This window comes from Loxodonta africana, chromosome 6 (assembly GCF_030014295.1).
Source record: "Loxodonta africana isolate mLoxAfr1 chromosome 6, mLoxAfr1.hap2, whole genome shotgun sequence".
Lineage (NCBI taxonomy): Eukaryota > Metazoa > Chordata > Mammalia > Proboscidea > Elephantidae > Loxodonta > Loxodonta africana.
This window is the reverse complement of record NC_087347.1, coordinates 27,366,084-27,386,925: the sequence shown is the minus strand read 5'-3', so window position 1 is coordinate 27,386,925 and position 20,842 is coordinate 27,366,084. Positions and strand designations below refer to the sequence as shown.

The 20,842-nt window shown below is 55.2% G+C and overlaps 1 protein-coding gene across 1 annotated transcript; it reads left to right on the top strand.

Moving 5' to 3' along the window:
• WNT10A (Wnt family member 10A) lies at positions 1 to 14,117 on the top strand. Its single transcript, XM_010601966.2, has 4 exons — positions 1 to 113; positions 1,299 to 1,561; positions 10,665 to 11,044; positions 13,604 to 14,117. The coding sequence occupies exons 1-4, from the start codon at positions 1 to 3 to the stop codon at positions 14,099 to 14,101; spliced, it is 1,254 nt and encodes a 417-aa protein (XP_010600268.1). The 3' UTR covers positions 14,102 to 14,117.
• The last annotated feature ends 6,725 nt before the right edge of the window (positions 14,118 to 20,842 follow it).

Sequence of the window (20,842 nt, the reverse complement as noted above, 5' to 3'; positions counted from 1 at the left end):
ATGGGCAGCGCCCACCCTCGCCCTTGGCTGCGGCTCCGACCCCGGCCCCAGCCGAGGCCCGCACTCTGCGCTCTCCTGTTCTTCCTCCTGCTGCTGGCTGCCGCGGTGCCCAGGTGAGCCCTAGCCTCATGCCCCACCCTCCTGTGGACCTGGGACCCCCAGGGAGCAGGGGCCTCTAGCGCTCCTGCTGGGCACGGAGCCCTGTCAGGAGGGAAGGATAGAGTCGCAGGTTAGTGCTGGTGCCCAACGAGTGACTGTGCCCTCATAGGAGGGGGTTGGGCTGGTGACAGAATGAGCAGTCCAGGGAGACACGGCAATGTCCAGGAAAATAACGGCAATTAGGAGTGTGAAAGGCAATGAGTTTGGAGTTGTGGGGGGGGGGCAAGTGCCATCCCAGGGTCCCTGCAATGCTGGGGGAATGCACTCTTGCTCCCAGAAGGAAGCTCGAATACCTTTCCCCACCTTGAAGCTCATTCCCAGAGAGTGGCAAGGGTTGAGGGCTGTAAGAGAGCAGCCCAGGTGGGGTCACTGAGGGATTGCAGTGTGTGTGTGTGTGATCCAGTACACCCAGCAAGCTGTGCTGTTAAACAGCAGTCTGTGTGGGTGACGATGGGTGGGAGAATGAAAAATTTCATGGGTCAATGGTTGTTAAAACAAACATGTATGTAGATTTGAGTGTCTTTGTTGCATGTGTGTCTGTAGCTATGTCTGATGAAGTGTGCATGTGTGTAAGTGTGTAGGTCTGTGTGTCCACCACAGTGTGTGCAGAAGTGTGTCTTCATGAATGTGACTGTCTGAAAACATGCCTTTGGGAGTGGGCTCCCGGGGGACACTTCGTGGGGCAACGAGATGTGTGTGCATTTGTACAGGTTTATCTGTGGGGGAGGGACCTGGTGGCGCAGTGGTTAAGAGCTTGGCTGCTAACCAAAAAACTGGCAGTTCAAATCCATCAGCTGCTCCTTGGAAACCTTATGGGGCAGTTCTATTCTGTCCTGTAGGTCTGCTATAAGTTGGAATCAAGTGGAAAGCAATAAGTTTGAGTTTATGCCCTGTGTGGGTGTGTGCCTGGGCAGGTTGTGTTGGAGGGGGCAAGGGTGGGAAGGTAAGGAAAGGAGAATGCTCCAGAGGTGCACTGACGGGCCAATCTTCAGAAGCAGGGGTTAGAAGAGAGGGAAATTATGGCCTATGCGACAGTGTATATGTTGTTAGATGGGACCAGGTGGATGGGGCCAGATAACTCTGCCTCCCACTGCCCCCTCTAGGCCCTCCTACCCCCAATCACCACCCACCCTCTGCAGGTCAGCACCCAACGACATCCTGGGACTCCGTCTGCCTCCGGAGCCTGTGCTCAACGCCAACACGGTGTGCCTGACATTGCCTGGGCTGAGCAGGCGGCAGATGGAGGTGTGTGTGCGCCACCCTGACGTGGCCGCCTCAGCCATCCAGGGCATCCAGATTGCCATCCATGAGTGCCAGCACCAGTTCCGGGACCAGCGCTGGAACTGCTCTAGCCTTGAGACCCGCAACAAGATCCCCTATGAGAGCCCCATCTTCAGCAGAGGTAGCCACCCCTCATCACTGCCCTTCTGCCCACCCCATCCAGCACCCCCGCTCCAGACTTGTCTTCCAGTCATCCCTTAACCCGCTCCCTCAAGCTGGCAGCTATGTCACCTTCTTGCCTCATTCCGATTTCAGAAAAGCCCCAGGCATGTGGGGCAGACATGGCCCTAGACTGGACCATGTGGGCTGAGGATGGCAAGTTCCATGCCTGAGAATGTAGCACTCCTGGATTCTCCTGCCCCATCCCTGATACCCCACATTTCAGGCTCTGGAAATATCTATGTTTGTCACCTGCCTCAATTTACCCTCTATTTAGTAAACAGCATTTAGGACAGAGAGCTTGCGTCAAAGTACCCAGCATCATCGTGGAGAGGGGAGAGGGTTGGAGACTTTCTGCCAAATGGTCTGGGTGGGGGAAGCCCAGGCAGGTAAAATATTTGTGCTTCTGCAGAAGCTCTTCCCGGCAGGGTACACCACCAGCCTCTGTGTCATCCTCACCGCCCCCAAGATCCGCTCTGATTCACAGGCACTGGGTGTGTGCCGCAGTGCCTGTGTGAGGTGCCTGCTGCCAGGCAGGCCTTACAGCCCTGCCAATCGCTCTCCCCTCACAGCTCAAAGGTGCCCCAGCCCACTCCCTGTCCCCCAAACCAAACACCTGACTTCTCAGCGACCCAGGGTCCACCCTGACAATCCCTAGGGTGGCTGGGGCTAGAAATGTCAGAAGGCTTTGACACTTTTCCCCGTTTACACCTGCCTCCTGTCTGGTATCTCAGGTCTTGACTTCAGTCTTTTGGAAAAGGTGGGGGCCCTGCCCCCCGGATGGGCCTAGCCCGGTACCCATCTGTCTTCAGCTGCCTGGGTGGGACAGTGTGGGGACCCCGTGGACCCCGGATCCTTGGGAATAGTCCAATCCTCAGTAGACAGTGAAGGAGGGGTGCCCATGTATGCTGTGCCTTGGGGCCTGAGGCCTCTCGGAGAGTCATACTCCAATGTACCTCAACTTCGGAAAGACCTCAGAAAGCCGGAGCCTTTCCCTTTTCACCAGGAGCTCTTCTTGCATCTCCCCACCTCCCCCGGGCCCCCAAGTCATGGGTCCTCGCAGCACCCCAGCCCAGTCCCAGCCGCCCGCCCCGCCCCCGCACTCTCCCTCCTCCCTCCCCCGCGCGCGCCCGGGGCCCTGTTTCTACCCGGCCAAGCCCAGCCCGCCGCGTGTGGCGGCATGCAGCCGCGAACTAATCCCCGCGGGCCGCGCAGACGGCTCCCGGCCCCAGCCCCCGCCCCACCCCGCCCGGCGCAGCTCGAGCCCCTAGTAGTCGCGGAGCAACTGCTTGAACCCGGCGGGCTGGCCCAGCTCAGATGGTGCCCCGCGCGCCCCGCGGCTTGTGCTCGCGGACGCCAAGTGACAGGCCCTCTCCCACCCTCGGGTTTCTAGGTCCCTCGCGCTCCTCGCACACATCCGCAGCCCCGTTTTCCCTCTAAGACCCTCGGGCCTTCGCAGTGGAGACGCGGTCGCCCTTGCATCGGTTTCCCCTCTTGGGCATTCCGGTAGGCATTCAGGTTCTCACCCTGCCGCCTGGGGTAAGGCAAGGACACCGGCTCTTCATCCCTCGCCCGGGCCTTGGTGTCCCGTCTTCCCCTCTGGTCCTTCTGTCCCCTCTAGACCGAGTGAACCCAGGCGTCCTGGTTTCTTCGTCTCTGCCCAGCCTGAGCGGCCTAGTGGAAGATGTGGGGGGCGTGACGCTTTGGGGGAGAGTTCCGAGCTGCCGCGGAACCGCGTGGGGTTGGCGCGGGGCCAGGCACTCCCGGGTTCACCTGCAGTTTAATAAGCGGGAGGTGAGCTAGGGGGACTGGCGGAGGAGAGGTTAGGGGTGGAGGGGGGAGACTTGCTGAGGCTGGCCGGGCAGGCGGCGCCCAGCATGGGGAGGGGGCAGGACAGTGGCTCCTGGGCTGGGGGAGTGGATGGGCTGGGCTCCTTGGGCCTTGGAACACCGCCCTAGCTCTGTGGCTTCTGCTCCCTCGATTGCACTCCTCGGAGGGCTCTCTGGGCTTCTGGAAAGGGACTGCCACTGTCCTTCTCTGCAGGGCCACCACTGTGCCCCTCCCTCCTTCCTCCCTCTACCTGAGGTTCAACCTACTCCACTGTCATTTCCAGGTCCACCTTGGCCCCTCACCTCTAAACCTCTAGGATCAGCTAAATTTGAATTCCGTGAGGCCACTCTTCGTGGCAGCCAGTTGCTAGTCCGGGTCCTTTCCCACACTCCCATCTTTTCAAGCCATGGATTATCCATTGTGGGATCAGGTGACCCCAGTTTTCCCCAAGCACTGACCCCTCTTCTGACCCAGGCTGTCAACGGGGTTCTCTTAAATGTGGATTCTGCCATGTTTAAAATGCGGACACTGCTGGGAGGAGGTGCGCCCTTGGACCTTCCACCTGAATGCTATTGACTCCTTAATGCTATTGTTAGTTGCCACGGAGTTAGTTCCAACTCATGGCAACCCCACCTGTGCAGAGGTAGAACTGCTCCATAGGGTTTTCAAAGCTGTGATCTTTTGGAAGCGGGTGACCAGGCCTGTCTTGTGAGGCACGTCTAGGTGGTTTTGAACCGCCAACTATTCAGCTAGTAGTTGAGTGCTTAAAAGTTTGCACCTCCCAGGTACTCCTCTTAATGCTATTGTTGTTGTTAGGTGCCATTGAGTTGGTTCCGACTCTCATAGCAAGCCTATGTACAACAGAACAGAACGCTGCGCTGTCCTGTGTCATCCTCACAATCCTTGCTATGTCTGAGCCCATTTCTGCAGCCACTGTCAATCCATCTCATTGAGGTTTTCCTCTTTTCCATTGACCCTCTGCTTTACTGAGCATGATGTCCTTCTCCAGGGGTTGGTTCCTCCTGATAACATGTCCAAAGTATGTGAGACAAAGTCTCACCATCCTTGCTTCTAGGGAATATTCTGGCTGTACTTTTTCCAAGACAGGTTTGTTGTTCTTAGGGCAGTCTGTGGTATATTCAATATTCTTCTCCAACACCATAATTCAAAGGCATTGATTCTTCATTGGTCTTCCTTTTTCATTGTCCAGCTTTCGAATGCATATGAGGTGACTGGAAATACTATGTCTTGATCCGGGCACACCTTAGCTCTCAAAGTGACGTCTTTGCTTTTCAACACTTTAAAGAGGTCATTTGCAGTAGATTTGCCTAATGCAATGCGTCTTTTGATTTCTTGACTGCAGCTTCCTTGGGCATTGATTGTGGATCCAAGTAAAATGAAATCCTTGACAACTTCTATCTTTTCTCCGTTTATCATGATGTTGCTTATTGGTCCAGTTGTGAGGATTTTTGTTGTCTTTATGTTGAGGTGTAGTCCATACTGAGTGCTGTAGTCTTTGATCTTCATATAAGTGCTTCAAGTCCTCTTCTTAATGTCATCTAATTGTCCTGACACTTTCCTGAGATGGGTTGGGCTGGAGGGATGGGGCTCTGACGTAGAAAGGAGAGGGAAGGGGTACTTGATCCCTTGGAGGGGAAAGCCTGGGAAGGCAGGGCATATAATAGGGCTTTATTCAGTCAAGGAGAGGGCATAAGGGGGTGGTAGAGCCTGGGGGCTGGGAATAGGGATAGGGACCCCTAGGAGGCTAGAGAGATTACAAAAAAAGAAAAACTATAAGAGGGCCCCAACCCCATGCTGGCTGCTTTGCCCAGCCCAGGTGCAGCTGTGACCTAAGTGATGAGGGTAGTGGTATCCAGCTTTTCGTACTAAGGACACGGACTCTTGGTGCCTGGGTGGCATTCTGGGCAGAACATCTGTAGAGGGGAGATCTTCATTGTGAAGAATAGAGAAGCCCTGCATTTCTCATCCATGATGAGGGGACTGGCAGGAAGAAGGGACTTCTTGGGCTGGGCTTTAGCAGGAAGAGACATGATGGAGGAGAATATGGTCCTATGAGCTTCCGCAGTTTGGGGATTTCCCTCCCTAAGATCCAGACCCATTTGGAACAGATGGGAAGGGGAGTGTGAGGCTCAACAGTAAGTCAGGCGCCCAGCCCTAAGGGAGCCAGGGATTTGAATGTGGAGTTTCTGCTGTCCAAGGCCTTGGCTCTTTCTTCTGCCACCTTCATTTCACATTCATCTTTGGAGAGTCTTGGTTTTATGCCTAAGCTTTCAGGGCTTGAAGTATGTGGCTGTACTCAGGTGGGAAAACTGAGGCACAGGCAATCATATCCCAACATCATCTGGGGTCCTATTACTCTAATAAAAAAACACACCTGTTGCCATTGAGTCGATTCCTGCTTATAGTGACCCTATAGAACAAAGTAGAACTGCCCCATAGGGTTTCCGAGAAGTGGCTGGTGGATTCCAACTGCCACATTTTGGTTAGCAGCAGAGATCTTAACCACTGTGCCACCAGGGCCCCAGTACTCTAATGCCCCATTATTTTAATAAAGGGACCCAGTAAATTAGCCGAAGGTATTAAGCACTTCCATTTAACTGTGGTTCAGGTTTCTCAAACAGCCCCCATGCTGTAGATTCTATTATTATCCTCATTTTACAAATGAAGCTAAGAGAGGTTGGGTATGTAAGTCTCCCAGCTGGTAAGTGAGTGGTAGAGCTGGGAGAGGTAGAACCTGCATTCAGGTGCAGACTAGCTGACTTTAGAGCCAGTACTCAACCCCCTGCCAGACTGCCTGCCAAACTACAAGGCCAACACAACTCAGAACTCCCATCATGTGCCCAGAGGTGAACTGGTACTGCAGGGGAGTGCCCCAAGAAATGCAACTGACATGCACATGCACACACACACACACACACACACACACACACACACCCCTACCCATGTTTGTACAAACATGGAGCCACGTTCAGTGTCATGCCTAAGTGCTCCCACATGCACACAGCACTCTGTCGCTCAGCCTGGGCACCAGAGCATGCACAGGTTATTGCACGGAGGGAATGGAGACCAGATCTCCCCCTTCCCCCGTTCTTTGATTCTTAAAAGTGTGGGGCTGAAGCCTATCTAACCCCTCATGGTTGCCACAGGTTCCTGAATCCCTTCTCCACTCACTCCCCTACCCTCCAAGCCTCCTCCCCCAGCCCCTTCCTAGCCATAGGTTCCAGCCAGCAGCAGCAGCTGACTCCACTTAGATGCTGGCAGTCCCTGTCCCAGATCAAAGGCAGGACGGCTAATTGTGCCTCTTAACGAACTGCCCCCCCTGCCCTGAGCAGCTCAGCTGGCCATGGCTCCACCCCTCTCCCCTCCAGCTGGCCAGATGGCTCAGTGCCTACATCTGCCCCAGACAATGGAGGCCAGGGCCAAAACTGGGGCCCTGAATGGTAGCTGGGGGCAAAGCCAGTGGGCTGAACTTCTCTGGGGCCTGGATATTTGGAACAGAGGGTGGCCACACAGGCCTTGCCCTCACCCCTATACGTGGCTGTGACAGCTATCAGAGGCCTTGAGGTGGTGTAGGGAAAGGCATCTTTGGCTGCATAGGAGTCGGAGTGTTCTCTGCAGGCTGCAGGTTACGTTCCTCCAGATCTGTCCAGCCGGTCTTGAAGGTGTCAGGACCTGGAAGATGGTGCTTGGCCCTGCGCACCCCTCAGCACAGGCCTCTTGCTCTCTTCCTGGTGCTGTGTGTAGACAGAGTCCTAGGGACTGGGAACTGGGCTACCTGGGTTTCTTTCTCAGCAGCAGGATTCCTGCAGAGCTAAATATCTTTCAGTAAGAAGCTGCCAGGCCTTGGAGCTGGGAGAGATAGGGCTGGGTCCAGCTCCTTGAACTCTGTGACCTTGGCTTCCCCCCTTTGCACAATCTGTGTGTGTGTGTGTGTGTGTGTACAAGTGTGCATGTGTATGGGGGGATTTCAGGTCTGAGCATGAACTTTTGTCCTAGGACCAAGCCGACGACTTCCCCAGAATGAAGGCAGTGCGCAGAGTTCCCCAGATAAAAGGCAAGAGTTTAAACACGGCGTGCTCCCCAGAGACTTGAGTCTGTCCTTTTTCCCCTTGGGCACCATCTTCCCAGAGCGGTTTCTACTCTTCTGCAGCTCCCATCAACTCCCAGCATCCCCTCTGAAGGCTCAGCTTCACCCCCAACCCCTCCTGTCTGCTCACAGTTGGGCAACCTCCTTATGGAAAGTGACCGAGATGCCATGAGTTGGAAAGAGAGGTTAGAGAGGGAGGGCCTGCTTCATGGGCTTCTAGTGTCCCCAGTGATTTCTTGTAGAGTGGGCCAAGAGCTGCTGGGCTCTGTCCCTGCTCAGAGTGAAACAAGTAGAAGTGACAGGAAACTGCAGCAGGAATGAGCGAGGCCACAGCAAGAAGAACTCCTTGATAATAACTAATGTTTATGTGGTACTAATTATGAGACAGGCACTATTCTAAGCACTTCAAGGTCACTAACGCGTTGAATTTTCGGGAACGATATAATGAGGTAGAAAATAATAATACCATTTTACAGATGAGGACACTGAGGCACAAGAGGTTAAGTCACTTGATTAAGGTCACCTAACTATTAACAGCTAGTAAATGGTAAAGCCAAAACCTGAACCCAGGCAATTTGGCTCCAGAGTCTATACGCTTAATTACTAAGTATCGTGTGTGTGTGTGGGTGTGTGTGTGTGTGTGTTTTTCCCATGGCTAGATAGGGAGAGAACAGGGTCCTGTGATGCAGGGGGTAAGGACCAGGGGGGTGGAATTGGGCCTGGGTCTCTGTCCAGTCCTGGCTGGCTTGCTGGAGTCTGTGAGGTCTCTGAGAGCATGTCCTTCCAGTCTTCCATACTGGGGTGGAAGGACCCAGAAATTCTACTTCCTCTGATTCTCAGGTTTCCCCAAGGCCATCAGCCTTCCGCCAGGTCCTGGCTTGTCCCCAGATGCCCATGGCACAGGTGGATTCTCCTCCTTGTGTCAAGGCTGTTCTTGTGTGTGGCCTCTCCCGCTGCCTGCACTCTCTGGGGTCCAGGGGCTGCTCAGAGACTTGGGCCAGAACCTGTTCCCAGTAGGGCCTTTCTCAAACTTAAAATAAGCAAGAAGCAGCCTGCAAGGCTAGGAACTGAACCCTCCTCTGCTAGTAGGTCTTCCCCGTCACATGGCCAGACCCACCAGAGCCCTCTTAGAAGATGGCTCAGGCTGGCAGCACCAAATGAAGAAAGCAGGGTAGATAAGTCAGTGGCCAGGAAGGCCCAGCCCTGGGGCCTGAGAGTGGCTTGGTCAGAGAGAGCCTTCGTGCCTCCGAGCTCCTTGGGGAAGGTATCTATCTTAGCTTACCCTTCCGTCTCAATTTTCAGCACTACTATATGCCAGACCCTGTGCAGCACACTGAGGTCACCTCCAGCATCCTTCAAACAACCTCTTCAGCTCACCTAGACTGACTGAAGGCAGGGTGGCTGGGTAGTACCCTTTTCTGGGCAGAATTCCTGTGAATATGGAATAGGAAAGCTCTGTGGGCTCCACTGCTCTGCAATCAGGACAGCTTTTGTGGTGGCCTAAGGTGGTTGCACACACCAGGCAGGCAACCTTGGGGCAGGGAGCTTCGGGAAGAGTCCATCTTCCCTTCCTTACTCCCCCCTCTCCCTCCTGCTCATTAGCATTTCCTGGGGCCTGGTCATTTGCTCTTCAGGTTAAATTTTTCCTTTCTTCTGCAGGGTTCTTCTTCTTCTTTTTTTTTTTTTTTACTATAACTAAATCACAGACTTGCTTTGATTTTATCAGTTTTTCCACTAATGCCCCTTTTCTATTTAAGGATACCACTTTGCATTTATTCATATATATATATGTTTTAGATTGAAGAAGTTTGTGTGTTCTTATTCCATTTCCCCCCCATCTGCCTGTGTGGAATTTGTACAATCCACTTAATATTCTTTGAGTGGTTATCCTTGAAATTTTGCCATGCATATTTAATTTAACAAAGTATAAGTTTAAACAATATCTCAATCCACCTCTGGAATACTAAAAAAAACCCATAGAATTCTTTAACTATAAATAGCCTCTCTTCTAACTTACATGCTTCTGTTGTTCAGTATTTCATCAATCTTTCTTTAAACTGCACAAAATAGAAATTATTATTTTACGCAGGCAGTGTTTGTTTTCATTTATATACATTTTCACTATTTTGTTGTTGTTGTTCACCATTCCCTCTTAAATCTCAGACTGTCTTTTGGGGTTATTTTCTTTCTGAATTACATTCTTTGTAAGTTCCTTTAGTGCAGGTCTCTTGCTGTTCGTCTTACCTTGGGTTCCCAAGAAAGCAGAGCTTGACATAAAAGCTTCTGCGCTGCTATGTTGTTTAGGAGCTCGGTCCCAGGGAGTTAGAAATGGGGATATGGGAGGGCGGGCAAGGCATGGGTCTGTTGGCTTCCTTTAAAATTGCAGATATCACCATGAGAGGTAATAGATTAAGTCCCTGATCTTAAAAAGAATGTATTTTACCAGATACTTCCTGCCCAAGGGGAGAGATGGAGACTCAGGAGTTCTCTGCTTGCAGGGAGTGATGATAATGAAAGGGGAACCAAAACCAAACCCGTTTCCTTCCAGTTAATTCTGACCCAAGCAGCCCTATAGGACAGAGTAGAATTGCTCCATGGGGTTTCCAACGCTGTAATCTTAATGCAAGCAGGGTGCCATATCTTTCTCCTGCTGAGTCAATGTTAGGTTTAAACCCACCGACTTTTCAGTTAGCCTCCGAGGGCTGAACCACCGTGCCACCAGGGCTCCTTAATGAAAGATGCAGGGGGTGCAAAGAGAGACCCCTACATCGTGTGTGCCGAACACCTGGCTTCTAGTATGATTTCTGCTCCTGTATCCTGTGCCCTTGTACTAACCTCCCCTCCCCCCAAGCTGGGCCTCAGTTTCTCTTCTGTAAAACAAGAAAAAGGGGAAGACTCTGTACCAGATGGACTGACACAGTGGCTGCAAAGATGGGCTCAAACACAGCAAAGATTGTGAGGATGGCGCAGGACCCAGCAGTGTTTCGTTCCGTTGTGCGTGGGGTCGCCATGAGTCAGAACCGGCTCGAGCGCACCTAACAACAAGATGAGAAGGTTGGGCAATGGGCAGGGGGATGGGATGTCGAGTTCCCACCAGCACCCTTGTTTCCTGGGTTTCCACTCGCAGGTTTCCGAGAGAGCGCCTTCGCCTACGCCATTGCGGCAGCCGGCGTGGTCCACGCGGTGTCCAACGCGTGCGCCCTGGGCAAACTGCGGGCATGTGGCTGCGACGCTGCGCGGCGCGGGGACGAGGAGGCCTTCCGCAGGAAGCTGCACCGCCTGCAGCTGGACGCACTGCAGCGCGGGAAGGGCCTAAGCCACGGGGTCCCGGAGCACCCGGCCCTGCCCCCTGCCAACCCTGGCCTGCAGGACTCCTGGGAATGGGGTGGCTGCAGCCCCGACGTGGGCTTCGGGGAACGCTTCTCTAAGGACTTTCTGGACTCCCGGGAGCCCCACAAAGACATCCATGCCCGCATGAGGCTCCACAACAACAGAGTCGGGAGGCAGGTGAGAGCCCCGCCCCCTGAGCCAGTCCCAAATCCCTCTGCCTAGGACCCGCCCCTCTCCCAAACCTACCTTTCCTCCAGGGACCACACTGCTCCCCCCCATCTCAACTCCTTTTTCATTGTGCCCTCCCCAATAATTCAGTCAACATGCCTTGATTGCCTACTGTGTGCCAGGCACTGTACCAGGCCTGGGGAATGCAGAGCTGACATGACCCTTGCCCTGGGTTAGTCAGGTTGCCATCCATGCATCCTTCCATCCACTGGCTGGCCAGCCTGCTTCTCCCATCCGCCCTGCGTAATAAATGCAGAGGAAGCTGGGCTGGCAACCCGGACCCCAGGGGCCTAGACCTAGCTCTGCCACTCTCTCAGGGCCTCAGTCTCCTCCCCTATAAAGGGAGAAGATTGAATTAGATCCTCTTAAGGTCCCCCAAGCTCTATGGTTCTATCATTCTGTGCTCTCGTCTGCTGCCGTCTCCTTTCCCAGCTTTTCTGTGGAGTCTCAGAAGGAGGGATTCCTGCACTGTGTGGGAGTGGAGGTTCCCAGGGACCCCTGTGTTACTGTGCTGTGGTTGCCTTCCTTCCTTCTCCCCTGCCCTCACCTGGGAGAAAACAAAAACAAGGAAAGTAATAATAGCCTGCATTTATTGAGTGCTTACTATATGCCAGGACACCCTGGTGGCATAGTGGTTAAGAGCTACAGCTGCTAACCAAAAGGTCGGCAGTTCGAATGCACCAGGTGCTCCTTGGAAACTCTATGGGGCAGTTCTCCTCTGTCTTATATGGTTGCTATGAGTTGGAATCCACTCGATGGCAGTGGGACTATATGCCAGGCATATATGAGCACTTTGCTACATAAAATATCAGCCATTTAATCCTTACAACTAACCCTTGAGGTGGGTACTATCAGCCTCTTGTTAAGACATGGAAATGGAGGCACAGACAGATTACGAAGCTTGCCCAAGGTGATGCAGATAATAAGAAAGTGGTAGAGGCGGGATGCATCATCAGGCTCTGAGCCCGTGCTCTTTTGCTTTCCAGGGGAGGCTCTGCACCTGTGCACACATAGTCCACATTGTGTGGAGTCTACTGTGATGCCCCCACTGGCCCTCATGGTAGTCAGTGCTCTCCTCGCCTGGCAATTCGGCATTATCCTCATCCTCTTAGCCCTGCCCAGCCAGCTCAGGCCTTGTTCCTGTCCTCCTCCCAATTGGGCTGGTACCTTCTTCTCCATCTCCCTCCCCTTTCTCTGGACTCTCAGCCCAGGTGTCTCACTTTCTGCCTCCACTAGGCTCTGAGATGGTTCAGCTCTTCCATCCTGACAGAGACAAGGTAAACTGAGGCACACCCACCTTCAGATTACGGCCTTCTCCCATCCACCCCTGCCCAGTTCATGTAGCCTTTTTTCCCAAGCTTCAAGACAATCCCAGCCCATACCAACAGTGCCGCCTCTTCCTCCTCGTTAAACTGGTTAATTAATGGCTGCTGCCTGTGGGAAGCAGATGTTCTGGAGCTGCTGGCCAGGGGAGGCATGGGGCTGGTTCCCACATGGTGCTGACACCACAGGCTGCCCAGACAAGCTGCGGGAGCCCTTTAAGACTTGGAGGGTTAAATCTTTCTCTGTAGGGGTTGCCCAGATTTGAGGGGCCTGGATGATTGCTTTCCTTGTCTGAGGGTCTGCTTTTGGAGTGAAGTGGGGGAGAGGTCAACCTCCTACAGTGGGTCTCTGGTGAGGATAATGCCAAGGGGCTCTTTGGGAGGAGACTGTAGGGCAGGCTGAGAACTGGTAGGGGGCAGGGATTGTGTTCTCATAACTGCCTCCGTTGGAAATTGGAACCTCTCTCTCCTTTGGCCTGGGAAACCCACTCTTTGGGTTCCACTCCAGTTCTGCATTCAGGTAGAGCCTTGGGCCCTGCCAGTGCTCACTGTTCCTGGGAGGGACTGTTGTACTCACCAGAGAGCAAAATAAGTCCCAGCTACAGCTAGCATAATGGGAGTGTCTCCCCAGCAGACCCCTGTTCCCTCTCCTTAGGCTCCCTGCAAAGGGCTGCAGGACCCATAGAGGAATAGGGCTTTCTCAGACTCACTGCAACCTTGCTCACAGCCTGGAGCTAGGCCAGAGGCTTTGGGGCTGGGATGTAGTGGGGCTGGCACCCCCCTGCTCCTGCCCCTGCCAGAGGGATGGAAGGAGAGGGACTTTCCCTGAGGATCTGGGATCCCCCCTCAGGAAGCAAGAGAGGACTTGGGTGGCAGGGGAGAGCCTCCAGCCCCAGGGGCCTCCTGCAGCTGCTGGTAGGACGGGGCGGGGGGGGGGCGGCCAGGAAGGAGGGAATTCCCCCAGGGCCTGGCCTGGTGGGAGGTGGATAGGAGCGCAGCAGAAGAGCCGGCAGATGAGTCTGCCTCCTGACGTCCGGCTCAGGAGCAGTGTGTCCCCCGCTTCTGTCTCTGTCAATGGGAGTTGGTGTCAAAAGCCTTGGAGATTGCCGCAGGCTAGTCTCAGCGTAGGGACGAGGGTAATAGGGCTGGCGGCCGGCACCACGCTTCACTGTGTCCCCCTCCGCAGGCGGTGATGGAGAATATGCGTCGGAAGTGCAAGTGCCACGGCACCTCAGGCAGCTGCCAGCTCAAGACGTGCTGGCAGGTGACGCCGGAGTTCCGCGCGGTGGGGGCGCTGCTGCGCAGCCGCTTCCACCGCGCCACGCTTATCCGGCCGCACAACCGCAACAGCGGCCAGCTGGAGCCGGGCCTCGCGGGGGTCCCCTCGCCCGCCCCGGGCGCCCCGGGCCCACGCCGCCGCGCCAGCTCCGCCGACCTGGTCTACTTCGAGAAGTCGCCTGACTTCTGCGAGCACGACCCGCGCCTGGACTCGGCGGGCACCGTGGGCCGCCTGTGCAACAAGAGCAGCACCGGCCCCGACGGCTGCGGCAGCATGTGCTGCGGCCGCGGCCACAATATCCTGCGCCAGACGCGCAGCGAGCGCTGCCACTGCCGCTTCCACTGGTGCTGCTTCGTGGTCTGCGAGGAGTGCCGCATCACCGAGTGGGTCAGCGTCTGCAAGTGAGCGCCCGGGCCCCCGGGGCCTGGCCCCCGGCGCCTGGCGCTCTCGGCCGGGCAGGGTCGCCTTGGCTCCTAGGACGGGAGAAGGTTGGACCACATGATCCTCTAAGAACCTCCCAGCTCTGAGGCTTATCAAGCCTGCAATCACAGGATAGTCCAGGCCCATCTGGACCCCACAAATCACTTCTGTGGGCTCCGGGACCGATCCGCCTCTCCCTCCCTGCCCCGAGTTCACACAGCTCAACTGGGCTGGGGATTGCCCCACCTCCTAGGGCCAGTGTCCAAAAGGCAGTCCCTGGGTCTGTCTCCTTCCATCTCATTACCCCTTCCCTTGTAGTAGGAGGGGATGGAAACTGTCGGGCAGCAGCGGGAGGAGGGTTAAAGAGAAGAAATGGACACAGCTGAGCTGAAGTAATTCTATAAAGGCCCCAGACATCCTCCCCCAAAGGCCTCTGCCCCTCCTTATTCGTTTAACAAATATTTATTTTGCACTCTGTGGCCTGGCGCTCTGTGGGGGATGAGGGGCTCTGGAGATACAGATGTGAGTAAAAGAGACACAGCACCTGCCCTCTTGGAGTTTACATTCTAGCTAGGGGAGATGAATAAACAAGTAAATACACAAAAAAGTTAAGATTATGTGCTGTGTGCATTTGGAAAATTAAGCAAGGTGCTGGGCATAGAGTGATTTGTGGGGAGTGGGGGCCCTTTAGACAAAGCCACTGGTCAGGGAAGGTCACTCGGAGTGACACTTGTGCTGAGACTTCCTGAGGAGAAGGAGGGCCACACAGATATTGAGCATGAGGGATTTGCAGGTAGAAGCTATGCAGTTGCTTCTGAGGGGGAGAAGCTCTCTGCCTGTTGGAACAGTAGCGAAGAGGCCAGTGTGATCAATCCCAGTGTGGAGATTAAGGCACAGATTAGCAGGAGAGGCGCTCAGAGGGTGGGTGGGTGGGGGAGGGCTGCGTCATGTGTCCTTCTTGGCCAGGGTCAGGAGATAGGGACTTTCAGAGGGTCTTAAGTCAGAGAGTGTCACGGTCTGACTTCTATGTGGAGATTTCTCTGACTGCTATATGGGGAACTGGCTGAAGGGGGACAAGGTGACAGCAGGGAGGCCAGTTAGGAGGCTACAGCCATCTTCCAAGCCAGAGATGGGGCCTGGACTAGGCCAGAGGTGGTGGGTTCATGGAGAAGGGGCTGGATCTGGAGCCACTCAGTGCCAGAGCTCTGGCCGCCTGCCTTGTGCCTGAGCCCTCTGCCACAAGCCAGGATGAGTGGAGGTGCCCAGCAGCGCCCGTCAGCAGATACAGGAGGCACTCTGAGAGGAGTAATCCTGGGCAAGACCCAGCTCAGCCAGCCCAGCGCCCCAGGGAGCAGGTGGGGCCAGGAGGTGTGGCAGGGAGGAGGGGGGTGGAGGAGGGCCCGGAGACTTACTGTCTGGATTCTGGTCTCTGGGAGTCCAGGCAGGGGAGGGGGGTGTAAACCAAGGCTGGGGTTGGTGTGGAGGAGGCTCCTTCTTGAGCCTCTTGTGCCCCCAGCTCTCCAGCTCAGCATGCCCCTTGTCAGGTCAATAAGCCCCTCACCCCATGAGGGCTGTGCTGAGCTGGCACTTTGGGTTCAGTGTTGTACTGTCCTTGGCTTTCAGAGCTGATGTTTTCCTGGAATAGACCTTCAAGGAGGAGGGCTGTGGGAAGTAAGGCAGAGTCAGGAGCTCAGGAGAACAGTTACTTCATCCAGGCCTTCTGCTGTTTGAAGCTGGGGATCCTGCTCCTGCCTCAGTTTACCTCAAACTGGCATCCCTTCTTTGATGAGCCGGACAGAGGTGAAGTTCTTATTCCTTTTCCTAATTACCAGCCTGCACAATACCCCATATTGCCCTCCTCCTGCCCCGTATTTCCCTACTCCTTGATAGGGCTGGGAAGGAAAGAAAGGACCCTGTCATGGTAATGTGCCCTGTAGCCCCACCAGCTGGGAGATTTGCCCCGCCTAACTTGTGCTCAGCTCCCTCCCTCCAATTGCCTGCATCCCAGTAGCTCCCAGACAGGGGCTTGCCTAAAGCAGCAGGGTCCCCAAATGCTCAACTCTGCTGCCTTTGTGGAGGACGGTGTTTCTCTCCCATTCCCTGTGGGCAGGCATTGAGAGTCCCTCAGGAGGAGGGGTAAGCAGGAGCAGCCAGACACACCTGCCTCATTCCTTTCCTCTTGTTCACCCAGGAGAGAGCCATGGGGGCTGGGTTCCCAGGGAGCAGGAAAAGGCTGGAGGAATGGAGGCCTGGAAGGGAGGGCACTCTCACCTAGCAGTGTCCAGCGCATTGAGCCTTGGCCTCACCCTCCTCTGCCTTCCAGGCATAAGGAAGACACAGCTGGGGGAGGGAAGGCTGAAGATGAGATGCAGGCTCAGGGTTGGGATAATGAGGTAGGAGCAACAACCCTGAAGAGCATGCTGTCTCTAGAGGAAGGGGTGGGTGTTGGGGTGGGGCAGGGGCTGGACACCGGGCTGTGGGGAAGAGGACGAGTAATACTGAGTCAAATCATGGTGACCTGATATATGCTACCCTGATCTGTTAAGGAGCCTTGGTGGTGCAGTGGTTAAGCTCTAGACCGCTAGCCAAAAGGTTGGCCGTTTGAACACCAGCTGCTCCACAGGAGAAACATGTGGCAGTCTGCTTCTGTAAAGATTACAGCCTTAGAAACCCTATGGGCAGTTCCACTGTGTCCTACTATGAGTTGGAATCGGCTCAACTACAACGGCTTTGGCTTTTGTTTGGACCTGTCAGGGAGGAGAGGGAAGGTTGGGGAAGGAACAAATGGCGTGTTGCCCTTCCCCCATCCTCTCTGTGGGCTGGAAGCTGACTAGAGTCCTGGGGCCAAAGCTGGACCCCATAACTGAAAAGGGGAGTGTGGGACTTGGTGAAGGCCTGAAAGGGAGATGTGGAGGTGATGCGGGGTAGGATAATAGAGCCCAAGAGGCCCTGGGCTTAAGCATACCCACCAAGGGGTGAGGCAGGAATCAACGTGCTGATCAGAAATAGGCAAAAGGGGCTGATATAAAATGGGAGCCTGGAGGGCAGATGGGAGGAAGAACTCATTAACAGCTGGGGAAGGCCAGAGGTGACATTTGGAAATGGGACCAGAAGGTGGCCAGAGATTGCCCAGAGGAGAGCCTCCCCCTTCCCCCCCAAACACCCCTCAACTGATGGACCCTGAGTAGAGGATGAAAATACAGTATGGTCTACGGGTGTCTAGATGGTTCCAAAGGGAGGAATGGCGGCAGGCAGCAGAGAAGGAGGGTGGTGGACAAGTGCAGGCAAGGTGGGGCTAAAGCTCAAGGAGAGGCAGCCAGGCTGGGGGTCAGAAGAAGGCACCCTGCTTTTCAGTCGCCCCAGGTCCCAGAGTAGGAAAAAAGAGGAGGGGAGAGGTGTTCAAAGGTAGAGGCCCGACAGCCCCGATGGGTGAGAAGCAGGGTCAGGGACACCAACCCACATCTCCCGCAATCAATGTGCCCCAGCTAGCCCCCTGGCAGGGGGCCTTCCACATTGGATCTTGGCCAGGCCCTACTTGCTGCCCCCCCTTTCCTCTCCCCCCTTCTCATGTGGTTGCCGGCAGCTGCCTGCGGTCGCCCCAGCTCCTGCGCTCAAGGCACGGGGACTTTCCAACAGGGGAAAAAATGACTTAATGAGAGTGGGAGCCGGGGGCGGGAGGGACAGGTCCCTGTAATCACCGCTCCGCTGTGGGGCCTGCGCGCCTCCGGGCCCTTCCCTCGCTTCCTGCTGCCAGTGCCCCCCTTGGGTTCTGCTGGGGGAGGGTGGACGGGCTGGCGACAGGGGGATCCCCTTTTCTGGTTCCAGGCTCCTGGGGCCCTCTGCCGCCTATGCTCCCTAGGCTCCCAGTGCGTGAAAGCCGAGATACCCATCATCCCTCTCTGGACCTTGCCTTGAAGTTGGAGGAGGACTCCCCCTGGAGCCAGGGTCCCTTGCTGGTGGATTTGGGGGAGGGGGATCATGAGGAGAGCCCATTGCCACTTGGCGGCTGCGCACTTCGCAACTCCCCCGGTTTCTGTAGCAACCCGAGCAGCCGAGGTGTGTCCGCAGGGCTGCGAGGCGTCCGCCCCCCCCTTTCCTAGCCGCGGGGAGGGCCAGGCCAGGCCGCTGCGGTGCGCGGGGGTGGGGGTGTGCCTTTGCCATGGCAAGGGTGCGCTAGGAGGGCACATTCTTCCTCAGGGTGGGAGCGCCCTGGGGATACGAGAAGGGGGGGTAACGGGGGCGGCAAAAACGGGAGCGGAGAGATGCCGGTCAGAACGAAGGAGGAGTCTTGGACAAGACCAACCAGGGCTTCTAGAGTTGGGGTGGGGAGCTTGGAATCTTCACCCCCCCTCCCCAGCTCTCCAGAGACATCCGGCTCCACCCCTCTACTCTCTCAGGAGTTCAACAACCCCCTCCCCCAAGTCTCCGCGGAAGGGACCTCGGGCTACCGACCTGAAGGCCTTTGGGCTCCTTCCGAGGCTGGGCCCACCAACCTAAGGGCTGGTCCCCTTCCCCCCAGCAGAGCCGCAACCCAAACTGCGGCCCAAAGCCCTGCAATTAAGCCCCTCGTCTGCCCCTGCGCCGCCCGCGGGCCCGCGGGTCCTCCCTCCAGGCCCGCCAGCACCGCCAATTAGAGCCGCGCAGCAGCTGATTACCCGAGGTCCGGGGAGCGGTCGGGTGGAGGCCGCGGGCGGGTCAAGGGGGCGGGGTCCCCAGGGTTGTCCCCGGCCCCCAGGGCCCTTAATCGGAGCTTCGGTCTGCGGCCTTCTAGCCCAACTTCTTTGCACCAGGCAATATGAGGAGGAGGGGTCTGCTCAGTGACCCGTCCTGCTGTGCCTCAGCTTCTCTCTTCTCGAGTGCATCTCGCAATCAGGACAGAAAGGCGCAGGGAGGATTTGTGTGTCGTGTTGGAGCGTTTGGAGTTGAGGGCTGGTTATTCAAGAAGCGGGGCCCTCAAGGCCGGCTCTTTCCTAACGCAGCCGCCCGCTTGGGTCCCTCCTGGCCCGATGGACCCGGCTGAGTCTTGCTGAGCCAGCCCCAGGGCTGCTGTCAGCCCGTACCTCACTTTTGTGGGTATTACAAAAGGGTACCCCTCTGGGCGGGTGGCTCCCCCTCTTCTACCCCACAAGGAAAGGCAATTCGGGAGCCCGCAGAGCAGCGAAGGTGGGGTGTTCTGCCATCACTATTGCCCCCTGCATCCCTTCTTCGCTCTCCCCCCTCCTGCGGGTCTGCGAGGGCTCGCGTAGAGCTTCGCCCCTACCGCGGTCCAGCTGCTTACATCTGGCTGGCAGCTGGGAGCCGCCCACTGCGAACTGCTGGGAACGCAGCGCCCTCTGCTGATTCGAAGCGGCGGCGCACCAGCTTTCGGGCCTGGACCGCCCGCCGCCGCCACCCCTGGCCTTGGGTCTCCCTGCCGCTGGATGGGTCTAGGGTTCCACCTACTTGGTGCTCCTTGGCCTTGAGTTCCACTCGCTCTCTGCCTCGCGTGCCTCCCAAATCCGTCTCCATAGGTCCTTTGATCTCACATGCCGCGGCCTCGCTGACCGGCTTTTCCTCCGTCCCAGCGTGCTCAACTCTGTCCGGCGACCTAGTAGTCCCTAGCCTCCCGGTCCGGGCTTCATCGGCAGGTTCTGCGGCGCCATCTTTCGGCAACCAAAGGAAAAGTCTGAAAATAGGAACGTGATTCCATAAATCATGGCCCATCTGCTCAGTGGAATTCCTCGAATCGTCCTTAAAAATGAGGCGGTTGAAGTATATTTAGTGGCTGGAACATGTTTGCTCTATAGTGGGGGAGGAGCGCATGATGCAAAGTAGCACAGGGCAAGATCCCTCTTTTTTTTTGTAAAAAAATTTATATAAATGTGATTTGCATTTTAAAAGTCTAGAATAGGCACTAAAATGCTAACAGAAATTATTTTTGAAAGTGGGATTATAGGTGGTTTAAGGAGCTCTGGTGGCACAACGGTTAAGCACTTGTTACTAACCTGAAAGGTAGGTGGTTCGAACCACCTAGCCGCTAAGCAGAAGAAAAGACCTGGGGGTCTCCTCCTGGCTACCTGAATCTGTAAAGATTACAGCCTAGAAAACCCTGTGGGGGCGATTGTACTCTGTCAAATGGGGTCACAGTGAGTTAAGTTGTCCTGGTCAGCACCTAGGGACAACAAATTTTGTTCTCTTTATCTGCACTTTAAATTTGTGTGTAATGAACATGTGTTGCTTGGGCACAATAGTAATTCTATAGACAGAATATTTTGACCCAAAATGTGGGCATCTAATAATATTAGAATTATACTAATTTTTAGAAAGAGCCCTTTTAAAACTAGGCCTGACCTAGTTTGACCTGGCCTCCAGACAAGAGCTAAAATGATTCTGTCACTCAAATTTTCTTCATGAAAATAGTAAAGGTTTGTAGCAAGAGTAGGTCTCTAACCTGTGAGCCTTAGGGTTCAGGGAAGCCAAGAAGTTGCTATAAAACCCATTGCCATCAAGTCAATTCCGACTCGCAGCGATCCTGCAGGACAGAGGAATTGTTAGAAGGGTCCTCAAATCCACATGCACGTTCAGTATTGTTTGTGAACAGAGTAACTGATTTATTTTATACTGTGCATTACATATGTATAAAGATGCTGCCATGGTTAACAATATCAAAATTTATTTTTTAAAGTTTAACTCAGTCTTCTGACTTCGTCCTCTCTGATTTCTTTGCAACACTGCAGGTCCTTAACT

What these genes read in the sequence shown, in the direction of transcription:
- WNT10A (XM_010601966.2), top strand. Translation starts at nt 1, where the DNA reads ATGGGCAGCGCCCACCCTCGCCCTTGGCTGCGGCTCCGACCCCGGCCC. An exon ending in CTGGCTGCCGCGGTGCCCAG is followed by an intron (nt 114 to 1,298) that starts GTGAGCCCTAGC and finishes CACCCTCTGCAG; the next exon opens with GTCAGCACCCAACGACATCC. An exon ending in ACAACAGAGTCGGGAGGCAG is followed by an intron (nt 11,045 to 13,603) that starts GTGAGAGCCCCG and finishes CCCCCTCCGCAG; the next exon opens with GCGGTGATGGAGAATATGCG.